Genomic DNA, 20,610 nt, shown 5'->3' on the forward strand with positions numbered 1-20,610 from the left:
GAGTCACTTGACACCTTATACTGCAGATTGAATACTTTGACTTAGAGAACTTTAGATGTTAGCTCAAAATGACTTAGAGAACTTTAGATGTGAGAACTATAGATGGCAGGAGGTTTTATAGAGGTTTATTAGCGAGATAAGCTAGGGTACGGAGGTGGCGTGCATGGCAGCAAAAGCATAGTACTAGTGGTAGAAGTGCCTGTATACACACATGATAGGATAGAAGCATGCATGGCTGCTGAGCAAGGAAGCTACCACTGCGTAGGTGGATGTGGTGCCGGCCAGCCAAAAGCAAGTCTTTGCTTGTGTGCAGGAGATGCCGCAGCTTCCTCTCTCTGACTCTCTCTCTCTCTCTATCCCTCTCTAACTCCCTCTCTAATTTCTCTGTGCTGACCTCAGAGAGAGAGAGATTAGGAGCGTGCATTAGACTTTCTTGTTGTAGTTGACACATTATATACCTACATGCCTCTTCAAATTATATAAGTACATGTCTCTTCAAATTGCAATCAAAACTTGCAATTTCCAATTTTCAACCCAAGCCCTTCAGTGACAGATTAACCAGCTGCTGCTCGGGGGAGGCATTGCTTTGCTGGAGATGCTGGCTAGAACGTAGGACCTCCATGGTTTCAGCAACCATTGCCTTGAGAGCATCTGTGAACTCTAGCAGGTGGAGAACCTCCGTCTGGTCCATCTCCATAAGCTGATCAGGTGGGGCATTAGCAAGTGCAGTGGCTAGTGCCCCAATTTGAACAGGCTGTGAGACACTATCATCTCTTATTGGCATCACTCCTATCTAGGGATGAAAATGGTACGGATATTTTCCGACCGTATTCGAAACCGAATCTGTTTAGAGAGGTTGAGATCTGTCCGTATCCGAGTCCGGATATCCAACATCCGATACCGTATCCGTATCCGAATACTCAAATCGCATATTTATGATGTCGATATCCAATCGTATCCTATCCGACATAGTTGACACTATCCGTATTCAAATCCGAATCCGAATCCGGACAGAAATATAAAAATAAATATAATATCGGTGATATCCATCCGTGTCCGATCCGTTTTCATCCCTACTCCTATCTCATGTGGAGATGGCATCACAGCCCCAAAACTATGCATGCCAGGATCAGGCATTCCGCGTCCAGTGGGATAGCAGTAGCCACGACCACCTGTAGGGGACATCCGCAACATGTAGAAATTTTAGGCCATAATTCAACGAATGACGATGGGGTGATACTCCCAAGAGATTTTAACAGGACATATAAGTGTTTTCTTGCGTTTGTTAAGTTCTATACGTACTCCCACTTTATTAGTTTAATAATATATATAGTTATTTCCTGGCAGCAGCACAGCACACAAAATTTAATATAAATTCTCCCAAAATTTAATCAAATAGACTAGAAGCTTCCTTATTAGCTTCCCATGCACAAATACAAGTTAGTACTATATATACTTACGTGCAAGTATTTTTTGAAGACACTACTTATACTTTCTGATTGCAGTGAGTTTTTTATATCTGCAGCTTACACATGCAATCTCTTCTCTTTTGTGCAGAATCAATCGGCGGCGTCAAATAATCAGTCTCAAGACTCGGATTTATCGCAGTGGTACCAAAGGCCCCCGCAGTGATTGCATTTGCCTTTGTGGCTTATTGTGACTTAGTTGTGACTTAGTTGTGACTTGTGATGATGGTTTACTGTGAATTATGATGATGGTTTATTATGCCTGTGAAATACAATTATGTCTGTGACATATAATTATGCTTGTTACCTTTATTGTGAATTGTGATGGTTTATTGTGAATTGAGAGGGGTCCATTATACGGGACAAATTAGTAAAAAATGGGGGGGATTGGTCGCTTTGCCGAGTGTAACACTCGGCAAAGAGATGCTTTGCCGAGTGTAACACTCGGCAAAGAGGTGCTTTACCGAGCCAAAACACTCGGCGAAGAAACCAATTTCTGTTATTCTGGGAACCTTTTTTACCGAGTGTTTTGTCTTTGCCGAGTGTATTCAAATGGATACTCGGCAAAGTGACCATAAAATCTGCCCGTTGCACGCTTGTTTGCCGAGTGTATTGCGCGTGACACTCGGCAAAGTGTGTAAACGTTGCCGAGTGCTTTGGTCTTGACACTCGGCAAAATTTATAACCTTTACCGAGTGTTTTGGTCTTGCACTCGGCAAACTTTAGCACTTTACCGAGTGTTTTGGAGATGACACTCGGCAAAGTTTACAAACTTTGCCGAGTGTTTCGGGCTTGACACTCGGCAAACTTGAGAAACTTTACCGAGTGTTTTTCCGTCGTGCACTCGGCAAAATCGTCGTCACCGTGCCATCCCGTTATCATTTTTGTGCCGAGAGTTTCTTTTTGCCGAGTGTTTATTGACAGAGTGCGCGATAAAAAACACTCGGCAAACTACTGTTTGCCGACAAAATAATGCCGTGTGTTGTATGCCGAGTGTTACACTCGGCAAAGCGTTTGCCGAGTGTCTTTGGTCCTTTGCCGAGTGCCCCTGGCACTCGGCAAAGCTACTGTATCCCGTAGTGATGTACCTAATAACCTTGTTAATTAGCAGATAAGTTGGACTGCTATTAGTATATGACTATATGTGTACTTCCTAGTACTCCATCCATTTCAAAATATAAGACGCTTTGGCTTTTCTATAGATACACTTTCATTTTATTATGTATCTAGGCATAGCATATATCTAAGTGTACAGAAAAAAATAACGACTCTAGAAAAGCCAAAATATATTATAATTTCAAATTGAAGGAGTAGTATATATCCTCTGAGCTGACATATGCATACTGGTACACTTGAGCCTAACTATCACTTGCCTTTCCACTACCAGAGAACAGACTTTAGAACGATGTCCCAATTTGCCATTAGCCTCGGCATTTTTTACCCCCCAGGACTAAAGGTTCCTGCCCAACGGTCGTCTGCGGGGCAGGGATCTTTAGTCCTAGCTGGTATTACCAACCGGGACTAAAGGCAAACCTTTAGTCCTGGTTGGTAATACCAGCTGGAACTAAAGCTTTTAGTCCCGGTTTGGGTGATGCCCCGGGAATAAAGATTAATCTTTAGTCCCGGTTTGGCCCCATAACCGGGACTAATTATCCTGGCCTATAGACCAGCTCATTTCTTTCTCTCCGAGCCTGAACCCTTCCATTCAAACTCACTGTCTCTGTTCTTCAGCTTGCTGTTGTTCTTGCACTCTCCCCCTCTATTGGTGTTGCTCTTCGATTTTGGAGGTAACAAACTTAATCCTCTTATGTTTTATCAGTAGGTTATCTTATTTTGCGATGTAGATGCATGTGTAACTTTATATGTTGGACTTTATTATGATTTTATGTCATTTTTAGCTCAAAATCACATGATGATTTGCATATATGTTTGGATAAACAAAAGTTAAATTAGTTCATCAAAATCACTTGATAGTTTAGTATTGCTAGTATATGTAGTACATTTCATGGTTTAGTTAGATAAATAAATATTTTTATTTTTTTAATATATTACTTTAGAAATGAGAAATTTACAATAGTTTGCAAAAATAAGTATAGAAAGTAACTTTATATGGTGGATTTGATTATGATTTCTATGTCATTTTTAGCTCAAAATCACATGATGATTTACAATAGTAAAATCACTTGATAATTTGGTATTTTACTATTATACATAGTACATATTTCATGGTTTAGTTAGATAAATAAATAATTTTAGTTTTGTTTAAATATATTATTTTTAGAAAATGTGAAATTTACACTAGTTTGCAAAAATAAATATAGAAAGTAGATGACAACTGGTACCGGATCCTCGGCCTCTCGTTCGGTTGCGAAACGACTGAGGCCAGAACTCCCTCTCATAATCTGCGGCAAGTGTAAGCAGAAGATTGTGATGGAGTACCGAGTCAAGAGACAGGGACCCAACAAGGGTCGTGTTTTCTACAAGTGCCCGGCGATTGCGATGTGAGTTTCTTACGCATTTGATTATTATGGCTAATTGACCTGCTTTTCTTGAATATTTTTAACTAAATATTTTTTGGCTTTAATTTCAGTGGGAGGGCAATGGATGCGATGGTTGGTACTGGGAGTAAGATTATGCTACATACGTGTAGAATTCAGGTGCGCTTGAGGTAGCGGCTGCTGATGATGAGGTAGTGAGCCAGCAGGAGAAGCTTATTGATATTCAATAGATGAATGATTTGTCTATTTTAGTTGCGTACGGTCACGAAATAATTATATTACTGAAGTGCATTGTAGTTTTAGTTTGTTTAGTGATAGTTGGGATTGCTTACGTTGTAGCCAGGCTTAGTTAATTAATCAACCGTGTGTGTGTCATCTATGTTGTGTAATAAAATACTTAATTATGTTTAAGGTTTTCATAATTTATCGTGTAATGCAGATTATGTCACGCCATTGGATGTACAATACCGATCGCCACTCCTAAGACTTTATTGAGGGCGTGCACTATTTCTTAGGTGTGGTCGAGGCAAATAAGCGGGATGGTTTCATGTGCTGTCTCTCACCAGCCTAGCCCAATCATTCATTCCCCATCTCATCACAGCGTCGCGGGGGGCGAGATGACTTCATCTCTACGGCGATCTCCAACTCCTACACCGGCCCCATCGCCTCCACAACGATCTCCAACTCCTACACTGGCCCCACCGCCTCCACAACGATCTCCAACGCCTCCGCACCGGTCTCCAATACCGGCCTCATCGCCTCCACGCCGGTCTCCAACACCGCCCCCACCCCCTCCACAGCGACGCACTACAGAGACGTCTAAGGTCCCGGCGGCAAAGAAGACCCCAAAAAAAGAGTTATTTCTCAAGAAATACTTCCTGAAAAGACTGATGAGCAAATAGCAGTTGAAGAAGACAAAAAAGTGAAAGATTTTTTTATAGATATCAAAAAGCAGAAACAAGCGAAGCTTAATGAGAAGCCGTACTTTTACATACCACGAGATCTGCTGAGGCAAAAGGTCGAAGCTCACAAGAAAAAGATGCTTAAACTTCGTAAGCCTCCGCCACTATCAGACTATGACCGCTCCCTCGTGAACTCACATGATGCAGATAAGAAAAGGAAAAGAGCATCAGGGAAGGATGTCCCACAGCTCGGACAACGGAAGCAACCAATGCAAAATCTTGTTGTTGCTAATGAATATGGTTCCAACATAGAAGTCTATCGACCAGACAACTCTGGAGAAGTGTCGGTTCAAGACCTTAATGCTTTTTTTGAACTAACTGGTTTAACCTTGGATCAATTGATGGGCAAAGCTCCATTCCAGAACCTAGAAGTTGATACCTAGAAGACTTATAAATTTGGCAAAAGTCTGTACAACCCTGCGGCTCTGAATGAATTAGGTACGCAAATGTACTTGCTCAACAAGTGGTACACGCAGGCGTGTGGCAGGGGTGAGGAGTGGATCTTTGTCAGATTTAGAGACCATCATTACTTCCGTGGCGATGACATCTTACATATTAGTTTCGAAGAATTGCATCAACTATACCACATGGACGCTCTGGACAAATCAATCATTAGCTGCTTTTGTTTGTAAGTGATTCTTACTTTTATTTAATAAACTCACTTCTATGCGTACGTGTATATAATTATCCTCACATGTAACTTATATTTATATACAGATTCCAGATGTCAGAGCTCCAAAGAATACAAGACACCAGTGTTGGCTTCATTGATCCTTATATCGTATTTAAAACCGATATTATTGCCAAGGAGCAGTGAGTATCTGAAGCATAGAAGAATATCATGAGGTTCTTCGTGAAGCAGCACGACAAGACAACAATACTTTTCCCGTACAACTTTGAGTAAGTGTTAATAATAATGTAGTCTACACATTTTATGTAATATCAATACAACTTATATGCATGTACGTGTGTGTATAAACCAATGCAGGTTTCACTGGATACTCATTGTCATTGAGTTAAACTCAAGTCGGTTAGTAATCTTGGACTCGTTGAGAAAAGAGCGGGCACTATACCAAGATATGATAGACATTATCCAGGGGTAATTTCGATCTCTCGCGCACAACTATTATTAAATAGACTTTGCCATAATTTATTAACGATCGTACATTATTGGTCGCACAGGGTTTGGAAAGAGTTTATTCGGCAACACCGCAAGGATTGCAAGGCACCACTTAATGTAGTTGAAATACCAGTAAGTTGTACTATATATACTTCCCCACATGTTTAATTACTATATCGTACTTCAATTTACGTGTGAGATGATGAGAATAATCTTCTTCTCGTACAGTGGTGTTTGCGGCAGCAACCAGGTAATAACTTGTGTGGATACTATGTTTGTGAATTTATCACTGCGCACATAAGAAGAACTCCTAAAGATGTCCTCAGAGTACGTATATATCAATTTTTTATTTATTTTTAAATGAATATATATATATATATATATGTATTAATACTTTTCTTTTTATTTCAAATGCAAGGCTGAATGGTTGAAACAAAGGGTCATGCAAAAAGACCATCTGAAAGTAGTTCAAGAGTCAATAGCAGGATTTCTTCTAGAAAAAGCGCTAAATCCCAACGGCGAGTTCTACTTTGATCCTAAGGAATAAATGATGTAAATTAAATGTTTATTGATATCATTATTTTCGAGAATAAGATTATGAAAGTGTTGTGTATATATACATATATATCTATAATATATATAGTTTCATACTTTATTCGAATATAATAATGCTCGAGATGAGAATTAGATGTAATTATATGCGTGCGTGTATTTATATTAGCAGCGTAGAATACGTACATAAAAACATATTATATATTAAACAAATATGTGTAACTGAACTGAAAACAAATTAAACAAAAAAAAAGAAAAAGAAAAGGAACGTTTAGTCCTGGTTGGGGTTACCAACCAGGACTAAAGGGTGCGGCCACATTTGCTCGGCTGGAGGGCCTTTAGTCCTGGTTGGTAACACCAACCGGGACTAAAGGTCCCTCTTTAGTCCCGGCTCGATGACCCAGGACTGAAGGTTCCACCTTTAGTCCCGGGATCGTTGTCCCGGCGCGGTAACCGGGACTAAAGGTCGTTACCGCCCGGGACAACAAGGTCATCCTGTAGTAGTGTTCCAAGGGATAATAACAAGATAAGAACCATGTGTGCTGGCTCATGTTGACATGTGCGTCATCATTCGTCAAAGCATCTTTGGTAGGTGATATGCTTGCACGAGGAAGCTAGGGGAGGAGGGTGTGGGCGATAGGAGTGTGTGGTTGGCGGTTAAAGCAATGCACTGTTAGTCTGTCGCTGTGTACTCCCTCTGTCCCTAAATAACTGTCGTCATTGATGTATGTGCCACAAGTTTAACTCGATTGGTAGAAAATACGTGCAATATTTGTATTTCTAAATAAATTTATTAAAAAACTAGATTCAAAGATCTTTCCAATAATACTAATTATGCATTATAAATATTAATATTTTTAATATATATTTAGTTAAAGTTGTTTCTCGGGAAGCAAAAACCACATATATTTAGGGACAGATGGAGTAGCTAGAACGGGTGACCAAATTATATACCGACTATATCCATATTATTATAAGATACTTTAGCTTTATCTTATGTCAAATTATTTTCTTTAAAAAATTATTGACACTTACAAGCTCCAATGAATGTACTATTAAGATAATAAATAATTTAATGAAATTAATTTATTGTTGTAGATGTCACTGTTTTTTTTCTATAAACACTACAAGTCTATCAATTTGTATCTTTGAAAAATTCCTCGAATCCCCAAAATTTTTTTCCTCTAACAATATTCTATCCAAATTAATGATTGGGCCAAAATCCCACCCTATCTTAAGTCTTGCCCAAGGGCCCTTTGTTTCGTCTCTCTTTTCCTCCAGGCCGAACCCCCGGCAGCCCATTTCCTGCCCTCTTCTCCCTCGTAGCATTGGCCCAGATTAGCCCATAAACATCTCCTCCCTTTCCCTTACCTCGGCCTGCCAGGCCCAATAATGGATCAGTAGCATTCGTAGGAAACCTACAGTTATCTACAATTAAGTGTTCAATGTATGTGTACAAAGTTTAGTTAACAAAATCGTCTCAAAAAAAGTTTAGTTAACAAAATTAGACTTGAGTTGTACTAGAACTAAGGTAGTTTTTGAGTCGGATTCTACTTCATCCATCAAACCTGTAGCGTTTACATCTTTTTTCTCAAAAATATAACAGCTTTTAACAAGACTGGAGGTGAATTTAAGGCCCATGGTAGCCCAGGTGGACTCCGGAATTTGAGCCAATCATTTGGTGGGCCCTTTCCAGGGGCATCCACTTTTTTCCTTCTCTTCTTATAATTTGTCCTAAAAGTCACAAAACTCCTTATATTTTGAAACAAACAAAAGTATAACCTTAGGGGCCATCCATATAAACACACAAGAGATAACATATTCTGACCGTCAGATGACTTGTGGTATGCAACGAAGGAGCCCCAGGTCGGACAGAGGGTGGTGGCAATCAAACCGTGCATGCTGGTTGGCCAGCTTTGAGGATGAGCTTGTGTTGTGCCTTGTTATTAGTGTTGTTATCGTAAACCGTGGGTGCCGCACAGAGTTTTTTTCCTCGATCACGCAAAAGGTTTACACATCTTTGTATCAAGGTAGAGAAAAAATTCAATACAATAAGCCTCTAGGTGCCCTAAGGGTCAGTAAGGATTTACAAGGAAGCTCACACCCTCTCTAATGTACTGCAAACTAGATTGCTATATTGAACAGATATCGACCCAAATTTGCGACGCTAGCAAGGAGGCCTATGCCCTAGCTGTCGGACGGCGGCGCCGCTTACGCGGGCCTATGTCGCCAACCGGAGGGAACAACTCACACAACGCCTGCATATGATTTGGGTCGCCATTGAAGACCTCATCGTACGTCATCGCCGACGTCGATGGAGGTGGCATCTCGCTGGAGAACCCCAGGTGCTTCATGACAAGGTACTCACCTCGCTTGGCTGTCGGGATATGAGCTGTGGCCTGTGCCGCAATCGGTCTGCTTCGCTTGGGGAGCGAGGAGTATCGTTTATGATATTTTAGACCCTTTTTGACATGACTTCAAATGGCTTTAGTTTCTTGCTACGAGTCCAAGCCCTGTAACACCTCGGATGTTAGCCTTGCATAACTTAACTTGCATAACATGAGCATGAGCATCAAGCATTCATAAATCATCATTTACAATTGAAACATTTGATCGAAACATATGAAACATTGCTTGTTATCTCGTGTTTCTTGGAACATATGCATATGATCATGTGCAAATGAATGCAAGTGGGTAATGTTAGTCACTAAAACACCTTAGCTACACTTAGGTTAACAAATGGAACCTTGTTCATGGAGGTCACCTTTCATGATCAAGCACTTAAGTAATGTTACATGTGTTGACCTGGATAGCCCTATGTGTGACTAATACATGAAATCATGGTGTGACCTTGCAAATAGCTTAAACATGTTTAGAAGAACATTATGAACAACTTTGGTATTCATGGCTAGGGCTAAATAGATCACTAAGTCATGGTTCTTGTTCAAGTCACCAATTGAATGTAGCATGTTTGACCAAGTTGGAACTAGGTGCTAGAGACTATGCATGTATGTGATCACTAAAGCAAAGTTGTAGTATTTGATATGGGGAACAACTTTTATGTTTGTGTCATGAACTAATAAGGTGCATAGCTTAGTCTTTTTGAGCTCACAAAATCCAACATTTCACTGTTTTCAGCACTTAACCAATTTTCGCTAAGTCAGTTTAACTGACAGTGTTGATGCAGCCAGTTTTGCGATGATTTTACTCGATATTGATTGAGAATTAGGACTAGAGCCTTGAACAAGAAAGGTAGCTGGTATGTAGGACTATGACTTTGTTTTAGATCTTGTACGCTAACTCTTCATGGATTAGAAGTTTGTGCCTCGCCAAATCGCGCCGTCAGTCGGTTTCGCGAGCGCTGAACCAACTGAATCGGCCATCGTCAGTGGCCGACCGAAACAGAGCTTGCGCGCCGCGTGGTGGCTGCGACGGCCGCGCGTCGCCAACGCCCTGCCCAACGCGGCCAGAACGGGCCGGAGCACGGCATTTGAAGCCCCTGAACGCGACCAAGAGCCCCACCTATGCCACATTTCCGTTTTCTTCTCCTACCTCCCACTCGCTCACCCGTAGCGCCGCTCTCCGCCATTGTAGCTGAGCGCCTCGCCGTCGCCCAGCTCGCTCGCCACCGCGTCAGTACCGCCTCCATTTAGCCAGGAGCTTCCCCGTAGCCTCCTTTAGCTCTTCCACCTCGTCGTTAAGCCGACGAACCAAGGTAGTGGCAGTGTTTTATTTCCGCCGCTGTCCAGACCTCGTCGGAGTTGGCGCTCATCGTGGCCGACCACCACCGAAGCCATCTCACTCCCCATTGTACCATCCACTAGTTTCCCCATGTGCACTGGAAGCTTCTGCCGAGCTTAGCCGTGCCCTACATGGCCGGACCTCACTGGAGCGTCGTCGGACTTCCTCCACCATCCGCCATGCACGCTGCCACCGTGTTTAGAGCCAGCAATAGGCCGAGCTAGGTAGTTCATTAGGTGCGGCTCGTCGTGAGGCGCACGATGGTGTCCTCGGTTTCGCCGGGAAGGGGTCGCCGGTGAGCTAGCGCCGCTCCCGCGCCGTCGCAAGCGCCGTCCTCTGTTTTGGTTTCACTGACAGGTGGGCCCTGCTGACCAATGGGTCCCTGCTGTCAGCGACTCTAGGTTATAAAGATAGTTCAAACATTCTAGAATTGAGTGTGTTTTGTAAATTTTAGATCTCCAGTTTGGTAGCTTCAAAAATGGTGAAATAAATTTGGTAGTGTTCCATAGGGAGTGTAGTATTTATAAAAAATATGATACTAGCATTTGTAGTAGAATTTTTGGAAGATTTAAATGGAAGTTTGAAATGTGTTTTTGAATGCATGCAAATTTGTTTATTTTATATCTAGAGTTCATGTGCTCCAAAAATTATGAAATTTTTGTGGTAAGCTATTCTTGACATGTATGAGCTCTGATAAAAAGTTGAGGATCAGTGCATGCATAGATTTGTAGTTATAGATTTTTTTTATATATAGGTAATCCTTGCATGAATTTTTATAAATTATTTATGCATCCAATATTCATGAAATTTGTTGGAGGTTATCCTAGTAGTATATGGATGCTAAGAAAAATAGGAAATCTATTGGTTGACACTTTTCAATAGGATTTTCCATTTATGCTATTTCAAGCCTTGCTTCCTTGTCATTTTTGTATAGAATGTTCTACTTAGTAAAATGACATGAAATTTTTATAGTAGTCCTTTGATAGCATTAGTAAGGTACTGTAAATTGTTGAGAATTTATGAATTGTATCTGATATATGTTTATTATTTAACCTAGATATCTAAATAAAATAATAAAGGCAATTAAATAAATAGTTTGGGCTTCACCATTATATTATCTTAAATGTATTTGGTATGCTTAAACTGTTGGTAGATTCTATGTTGTCAAATTTTGAATGATTACATGAAGTAGAAGTATTATTACTTTATATTGCATATTAAATAGTTTCTGGACTGATTCTAGAGTTTGATGAGTTGCATGTTGAAACTGATGTGTACTGTAAAAATGGTTAATAACAAAGTTGTAGAGAATTTGATAAGCTTTCCAAAAAGTCTAGGATCACTGGATTTGGATTTGTAGAACTCCAGTTATGAGTGAAACAAGTAGCTGCTATTTTATGGTATAATCGATGCATTATGGAAGTAGATAATTAAATAACCGAGAAGAGATATGCACCTACTCAATAAACATGATGCACTTGTTAACATATATGCATTCGTAATACTTATGCCATATTCATGCATCTAGGATCGAAGGAAGAGATCACGTTGCTGGAATTCGAAGAAGCAGAGGAAGGGAACCAGCAGGAGGATCCGCAAGCCGCAGCTCCCGAAGCCGTGGAGCAGAACCCTGAAGAGCTTCCGGAGTGCCCTGACCACCGCCCTACTTCCTTTCTGCGAGGCAAGCCCCGGAGCATTATAAGTCTCCCAGTAATTTACAAATGTTTACTTACGTATTTATGGTTGATGCATTAGGTTATAAGAATTGAATGAAACCACTTGATGCATGTACATTCCTTGTCCAGATATTACACCTTTAACCGGTATAGGTTCAGGATCGAATAAATGCTTAGCCATGCTTAGACCGGTAGAAGTCAGGTGATATCCTGTCACCTGCGAGATATAGGTGGATACCGGAGCACGGTTGGCTATATCTGCCATCGTGGAACAGAACCATGAGGTAAAAGTAAATCAAGACCGAACAGGAGGTCGATAGAGAAGCAACAAGACATGGAGGTCTTGGGTGTGGATCTATCCCCGTCTGTGTCGATCCAGGACCGTACCGTTGTTGGAACTTCTGACAAGATTAAACGCATGCCTCTCACTTAGCTGGCCGAATAACTCGTTCCGACCGCGAAGCCGAGTAATTCAACTCAGGCCGGGAATCGTTCTGTTGTGCGCTCCTTCCGGGGAACGATCAGACTGAGCCCAAGGGCAAGCTTGGCCTGAGCATCCTGGCATCTGGTGTTCCAGATTGTGCGGCGCAGTACGGACCCACGAAATGTGTACCGGAGTTGTACCAAAGGTGACCTAAGGCTATCGTGGCTGGTAGACCTGGGTTTGTGTTAGGAATAAATTCCCAGCTGGTTGAAATCGATTTGAATCGCCGTCTCTCCCGGTTAGTGAGAAACTTGACTAGCTCCAACATCGTAGTAACTGTGTTATGGAACATGATGGTTCGGATGAATATGGAATTACAACACCTGCTATGGTTACTATTGTATGCTTCTAAATGATATACCACATGTTTGGCACAGGATAGTTGCTAATTTAGAAATGGATAGTTATAATTAACTTGATAAAGAAATCATAATTGTACAACGGATCAATTGCCTTTTACGCAAAATGTTGTCAAGTTACGTCCACTTATACAGCCTTGCATAATCCTTGGAGTCATTTTATTTCTGGTTCATGACGGGTAAGTCTAGCTGAATACCTTCTCGTACTCAGGGTTTATTTTCCCATTGTTGCAGATGGCACTGTGTATCATGGATATTGCAAGAGTTGCTTCTATCCCGCCGTGGATGAGGAGTAAGCCTTGGGCAGGCTTCTTTAGTAACTCCTATCTTTGCTTTTGTGGACCGTGATCTGGCTTGGCACTGTATCAAACTATGCTGAAAACTTTATCTTCGAACTTAATTGCTTCCGCTTTATTTATCAAACTCGGTTTGTAATAACTTTTATTCGTACTCTGATGATGAAAAGTATCTGTGAACTTTATGTAATATGTGGCATGTATGTTGAATCCTGTACGATCTTGGTTGTTGTAAATCGTTTATCGAGACCCGTCGTGGTACTCGACGGACTACCGGGTTTATAAGGATTCAAGTATAACAGTGCGACCGCTTGCGGATTGCTATTGTACTTGTATTCTTATAAATTGGTCGGTTCTGCGACAGCTGGTCCTCAGCAATAAGCCAAAAATAATAGCTTTACTGTTTCTAAGAGAAGAGAGAAAGATAGCTATTCGAAGGAGGCAGAGCTGGAGCTTTACCAAACGATGCCACGATGTTTTGCTTCTGCTTCCTTGTTCGTTAGCAGATATTTCTTCTGGCTTTTTGGATGCAATGGCCATTACTGGGTGGAATCAGCCACAATATTGGGATTCTTCTTAGCTAGCATTATTGCAGCAGGATAGTTAGTGGCCATGACCTGGGACTAGGAGGATTTGGGCTACTTGATCTGCTATTGAGTCACGAACAAGCTGGTGGTGGCGGAGTTTGGAAACAAGCTCGTCAGTTGTCAATCGCAATGACAACAGAACTTCAAGTGGAGGAAAATGCTATTGCTACGGCATCTTCTGCAACTTTGGTCCATCTAGAGATACAGTGACGATGGGTACGCACGTACGTAGGCCATATATAGAGTAGTCAGATAGCAGATGCACATGCGCACACACACAGCTAGCCCGAGTGGACAGAGCGATGGCGGCGCGCGAGTGGCTATGGGCGACGCTCGCCGCCGTCTCGCTCCTCCTCTACTTCCTGATGACCAACCAACGCCGCCGCTGGGGCTCGCGCTCCGGACAGCGGCGCCGGCCGGGCCCCAGCCCTCTCCCGCTCATCGGCAACCTCCTGGACCTGCGGGAGGGCAACCTCCACCACACGCTAGCGCGCCTAGCCCGCGCGCACGGCACCCCCGTCATGCGCCTCGACCTGGGCCTCGTCCCGGCCGTGGTCATCTCCTCCCGCGACGCCGCCAGGGAGGCCTTGCCTCGCGGGGCGCACCGTCCCGGACGGCAAGCGCGCCCTCAACTTCTGCAACCGGTCCATGATCTGGCTCCCGAGCTCCGACCCTCTCTGGCGGACCCTGCGCGGCATCGTGGCCTCGCACGTGTTCTCGCCGCGCAGCCTCGCGGCGACGCGCGCCGTCCGGGAGCGCAAGGTGCGGGACCTGGTGGCGTACCTCCGCGGACGCGCCGGGCGGGAGGTGGACGTCAAGGAGGCCGTGTACGGCGGCGTCATCAACCTCGTGTCGAGCTCGCTGTTCTTTGTCGACGTCGTCGACGTGGGCGCTGAGTCGGCCCATGGGTTGCAGGAGCTCGTGGAGGAGCTCATCGAGTGCATCGCCAAGCCTAACGTGTCCGACTTCTTCCCCTTCCTCAGGCCGCTCGACCTCCAGGGATGGCTGCGTTGGGTGGTCGGGCACCTCAGTAAGATTTTCCGGGTCTTGGACGACATCATTGATCGCCGGTTGGCCGAGGCTTCCTCCACGTCCAACGGCGACGACGACCGGCACGGCGACTTCCTCGATGTCCTGGTGGAGCTCAAGTCCACGGGCAAGATCACTCGCGATAACCTAACTTTGGTCCTGTTCGACGTGTTCACCGCCGGGAGCGACACCATGGCGCTCACCGTGGATTAGGCGATGGCCGAGCTACTCCGCAACCCGGGCGTCATGGCCAAACTACGCGCCGAGATCAAGGGCGCCGTCGGCGGCAAGAAGGAAGCCGTCGACGAGGACGACGTGGCGGGCCTGCCGTACCTCCAGGCCATCGTGAAGGAGGCCATGCGGCTCCACCCGGTGGCGCCCGTGATGCTGCCGCACAAGGCCGTGGAGGACGGAATCGAGATCGGCGGCTACGCGGTGCCCAGGGGATGTACGGTCATCTTCAACACGTGGGCGATCATGCGCGACTCGGCGGCGTGGGAGCGGCCCGACGAGTTCGTGCCGGAGCGGTTCCTGGACAGGGAGTTTGACTTCCGAGGGAAACAGTTCGAGTTCATACCGTTCGGGTCCGGCCGCAGGCTCTGCCCCGGCATACCCATGGCGGAGCGGGTCGTGCCACTTATCCTAGCGTCGCTGGTGCACGCGTTCGAGTGGCAGCTGCCAGACGGCATGTCGGCGGAGCAGGTGGACGTGAGCGAGAAGTTCACAACTGCCAATGTTTTGGCATGCCCTCTTAAAGTCGTGCCTGGGGATCATCACCTAATAATTTGTTTGACTTTTTGACTCCAAGTTTAACCACTTGTCTTATTTAAAAATTTTGTGTAAACATAATCAAATTTAAGTCATTCTTGAACAACTTTTGTTAATAAAGCAAGCCACAACAAAAAAGTGATATTTAGCATAAATTTTTTAATAAAACGAGTGGTCAAACTTGGGTTAAAAAAGTCAAGTGAACCATAATTTGGAACGGATTTAGTAGTAAATATGTCCAAACGGAACTTGTTTCCAAGTCACCTGTACAACTTGCAGCTCCAAGATTTATACAACAATCACATCATATGTCCACCATTGCATCATATGTTATAATATATCTTAAATCAGACTTCATACATTCGGCCTGTTCGCTGGTTGGTTTCTGGACTGATAAGCCCGATTGGTGCTGGTTTGTTGTGAGAGAAAAACACTGTTGACTGGCTGATAAGCCCTGGCTGAAATCAACAAACGAATAGGCTGATTGGTTAAACAGCCAGGTAGCGCGGCCGCCTCTTGCAAATGATCAAAACTAATCAGCCATTTCTAGAGGCAACCATATCTCTGTCTTTGTAGATCGATTAACGGAGAAAAAATAGTATATCGAGATTTATTCAATGATCATGTCATATGTTCTAATACGTTTTATAATACAACGATCGTGTCCATGTCATATGTTCTAATACGTTTTATAATACAACGATCGTGTCATATGTTCTAACACATCTTAGAATCATACTCCATACGTTGGTTAGGCGAGCAACGCGGACGCCTTTGGCAAATGGGCAAAGCTAATCGGCCATTTCTAGAGGTGATCACATGTTTGTCTCTGTAAATCGATTAATAGAGGAAAATAATTAGTGTCTTTGGGGGCTCGAATTCATGACATTCAACACATATAGCGCTTGAGTATACTCTCATTTGTGATTGTATATAGACAACTATCTTTTTTATATCAAACATTTCGTAATCTTGTATGAATAGTCAACCCCTAAATGGTTTCAAATAAAAAAGTTTCAACTAAAAGGTTTTAAATCTTATTAAGCATTACAACTTCAATATAGGATGTGTCTTCATTCGAGATGATTTTCAAATTTCAAAATTTTGAATCTTAAAATATATGAATTTAAAATAAATATTTGAGACCTTAAATAACTTGAAACAAAAAACTTATCAACAATAAACTTGTAGATTCGGCCGACTACTACAACTTAGTATTAACCATGTAAACATTCAAGGTAGTTTAGATATTCTAAATTTTGAATCTTAAAATCAAAGAACTTAAAACACATATTTGGAACTCCGAATAACTTTAATTAAAAAAAATCAACTACAAAGTTATTATATTAAAAACTACAACTTTGGTATATACGATGATATAACGTCCACGATTTTTTTTTTCTCAAACACGTAGGAGAGTTGTATATTTTTTTATTAAGAAGAAAAAAGGGACAATAACCACCGTATTCATTCGTTACACCATGTTTCTGGGTGATATGGAAAATGGATATGTTCGAAAAAAATAATTCATCACGAACTTTTATGATTTTTTTTATTTGATTTAAAAATAAAAAATAATTCGAGATAGCACCAAGGTCATCCACGAGCACGGTGTCGGTGGACTTGCCAAACAAGGTCATTTATTGCAAACGTCTCACTGGCTGCTAGCACGCCTTGTCCCACATAGCTTGGCTTGGCCATGTTTAGTTCATCCAAAATTCAAACTTTGCCACTATGTAAAAAGAGGATTCTCCGTCACATCAAACTTGCGGTACATGCATGTAGTACTAAATATTGATGAAATTAAAAACTAATTGCACAGTTTGGTTGTACTTTGCGAGACGAACGTTTTGAGCCTAATTAGTCAACAATTGAATAATTATTATCAAATAAAAACAAAACGCTACAATGCGCTACAGTGCTACCGAATTCAGACGGCGCCGAATCCGGCCGGAACTAAACGCGGCCTTGATCAAGTGGGGGGCTGCTACAACATCGTCTACGACTTTGGTCCATCAAATGTGATTGATACTGATACGCAAGCGCTATATGAGTAGTACACACTGAAACCGAACAAGCTGCCACGCGCGCACGGGTACAACACCATGGAATTGGAGATCGATGGCGCCTGAGCTCTGGTTGGCTATGGCCTATGGGTGACGCTCGCCGTCTCGATCCTCTACTACCTGCTGACCAGCCAACGCCGACGCTGGGGCTCGGGCTCCGGACGGCGGCCGCCAGGCCCGAGGCCTCTGCCACTCATCGGCAACCTCCTGGACCTGCGCGGAGGCAACCTCCACCACACGCTAGCGCGCCTGGCCCGCGCGCACGGCGGCGCCCCCGTCATGCGCCTGGACCTGGGCCTCGTCCCGGCCGTTGTCATCTCCTCCCGCGACGCCGCCCGGGAGGCGTTCACGTCGCACGACCGGCGCCTCGCGGCGCGCGCCGTCCCGGACAGCAAGCAAGCGCTCGGCTTCTGCGACCGGTCCGTTATCTGGCTGCCCTGCTCGGACCCGCTCTGGAAGACCCTGCGCGGAATCGTGGCCTCGCACGTCTTCTCGCCGCGCAGCCTCGCGGCGACGCGAGCCGTCCGGAAGCGCAAGGTGCGGGACCTGGTGGCGTTCCTCCGCGGACGCGCTGGGCGGGAGGTGGACGTCAAGGAGGCCGTGTATGGCGGCGTGGTTAACCTCGTCTCCAGCGCGCTGTTCTCCGTCGACGTCGTCGACGTCGGCGGCGAGTCGGCACAGGGGTTCCAGCAGCTCGTGGAGGACCTCGTCGAGTCCATCACCAAGCCGAACGTGTCTGATCTGTTCCCCTTCCTCAGGGCGCTCGACGTCCAAGGATGGCGTCGCTGGGTCACCGGCCACCTGGGCAAAATCTTCCGGATCCTGGATGGCATCATCGATCGTCGATTGGCCCTGTCCAGCTCCAATAATGGCTACGTTCATGGGGACTTCCTCGACGTGCTCCTCGAGCTCATGTCCACGGGCAAGATCGCTCGAGAGAACCTAACGTTCATCCTGTTCGACGTCTTCGCCGCTGGGAGCAACACCATGGCGCTCACCGTGGAGTGGGCGATGGCCGAGCTACTCCGCAACCCGGGCATCATGGCCAAACTACGCGCCGAGATCAAGGCCGCCGTCGGCGGCAAGAAGGAATCCGTCGACGAGGACGACGTGGCGGGCCTGCCGTACCTCCAGGCCGTCGTGAAGGAGGCCATGCGGCTCCACCCGGTGGCGCCCGTGATGCTGCCGCTCAAGGCCGTGGAGGACGGAGTCGAGATCCGCGGCTACGCGGTGCCCAGGGGATGTACGGTCATCTTCAACACGTGGGCGATCATGCGCGACCCGGCGGCGTGGGAGCGGCCCGACGAGTTCGTGCCGGAGCGGTTCCTGGACAGGGAGTTTGACTTCCGAGGGAAACAGTTCGAGTTCATCCCGTTCGGGTCCGGCCGCGGTTGTGCCCGGGCATACCCATGGCGGAGCGGGTCGTGCCGCTGATCCTGGCGTCGCTGGTGCACGCGTTCGAGTGGCAGCTGCCGGACGGCATGTCGGCGGAGCAGGTGGACGTGAGCGAGAAGTTCACCACCGCCAATGTTTTGGCCTTCCCACTTAAAGCCGCGCCTGTGATCATTACCTAGCTAACTATATATGTATATGATGTTAGATTGATCTCCCCAACCCTAACCCTAACCCTAATCGGAAAATCGTGCAAAATCCGAATCAAAGAAACCGAAAGGGGAAAGAAAAGGATGAAGAGGGGAACCTACCCGGTCCTCCCGACACCGCCGTCGCGCGGAAAGCTACCACCGTGCGGGTGGTGATCACCGCCGCCATGGTTGGCGCGCGGACAGAGGCCCGGCTCGGCCGTGGCTCAGGACAGCGGTCCAAAGCCGCTCGACGGCGGCGCGCTCTGCCATGGGCGAGCGCGCGCACCGGCGAGGGGCTTGGCACCGGTGTCGTCCTCTCTTCTTCTCCGGTGACGAGGTGGCCGCGTGCTCCCTTCGTATTCACTAGCGTCGCCGTGGGAGAGGAGAGGAGAAAGAGGAAATGGAGCTAGGGTTCAGGGAGAGGCGGCCGGCGGGGGGTTTTGTTCGGGCGAAACGGCCGGACAGCCGTCCGATCCGATCTAGCGATCAGGGTTCGCCGGACCGGCTTTAGGCCCAGGCGGGCGAACGGTTTCGCGGCCTGGGCGCGGAGAGAGAGCGCGCGCGTGCCGCCGAGCAGGCCGTGGGCCGCGCTGTGGCTGCGCGCTGCTGGGCCGCGCGTGTGCTGGCCAGGCCGAAATGGCCAAATAAATAGTAAAGTCACAGTTTTTTATTTTCTTATTTTCCAGAAAACAATTTGATCAATTTGAATTGAATTTTTGTGATAATTTTCTGTACAAAATTTATCCAACGATAATTTTTGTTCAGTAAATAGTAAAGTTGCTTCTGGAAAAATAGGAAAATGATTATTGAATGTTAATGTTTCCGCTGCGTATTTAAAGATGTAATTTTCATTATTAAATTCGAACCAACGGGAGAATTTAATTTTGAAAATGGATATGTTTTGAGTTGATTATGATATTGTTATTTTCTGACCAACGTTGTTAATAGCAATATTATAATTTTAATGATTATGCATTATTTCTATTTCTGCCCAACGGTGATGTAGATTTAATGTATAAAATAATTGTATATTTTAATTTTGACCAACGTTAAACTAAGGCATGCAATTATTGTTGTTTTTTTTTCTGTTCTCACACTATTTGAATTGTGTTTTCAGGAGGATACAACTTGATGAGTTGTATCAAAGAGATCCCCACTCTAAAAGGTGATAACTATATTGAGTGGAAGAAAAAGATAGACCTGGCTTTTATCCTCGCTGAGGTGGACTGGGTTGTCACCACACCGTGCCCCAGAGAACCTGTGGCACCGGTGAGGGAGACAGATGAGACTGATGCTACATGGTAGAACAGAGAGCGGAATTTTGCTCCTGTAAAGATGTCCTATAACCTTGAGCATAGGAAATGGGTCACTGCCAACAAGAAGTGTTTGGCAGTGATAAAGAACACGATTGAGCCTGCTATTG

At 44.9% G+C, this 20,610-nt stretch overlaps 2 protein-coding genes and 1 pseudogene across 2 annotated transcripts; 2 read left to right on the forward strand and 1 right to left on the reverse strand.

The window, feature by feature from the left end:
• Positions 1-529: 529 nt before the first annotated feature.
• On the reverse strand, positions 530-784 carry LOC136543477 (polyadenylate-binding protein 8-like). Its single transcript, XM_066535914.1, has one exon. The coding sequence runs from the start codon at positions 782-784 to the stop codon at positions 530-532; it is 255 nt and encodes an 84-aa protein (XP_066392011.1).
• Positions 785-14,043: 13,259 nt separating this feature from the next.
• Positions 14,044-15,571, forward strand: LOC136543478 (cytochrome P450 76M5-like; annotated as a pseudogene).
• Positions 15,572-17,649: 2,078 nt separating this feature from the next.
• Positions 17,650-19,211, forward strand: LOC136545399 (cytochrome P450 76M5-like). Its single transcript, XM_066537418.1, is given in 2 exon segments — positions 17,650-18,988; positions 18,991-19,211. Coding segments are annotated over 2 exon segments (1,293 nt in total). The 5' UTR covers positions 17,650-17,883; the 3' UTR covers positions 19,179-19,211.
• Positions 19,212-20,610: the final 1,399 nt, after the last annotated feature.

This window comes from Miscanthus floridulus, chromosome 3 (assembly GCF_019320115.1).
Source record: "Miscanthus floridulus cultivar M001 chromosome 3, ASM1932011v1, whole genome shotgun sequence".
In the NCBI taxonomy this organism is placed as follows: domain Eukaryota; kingdom Viridiplantae; phylum Streptophyta; class Magnoliopsida; order Poales; family Poaceae; genus Miscanthus; species Miscanthus floridulus.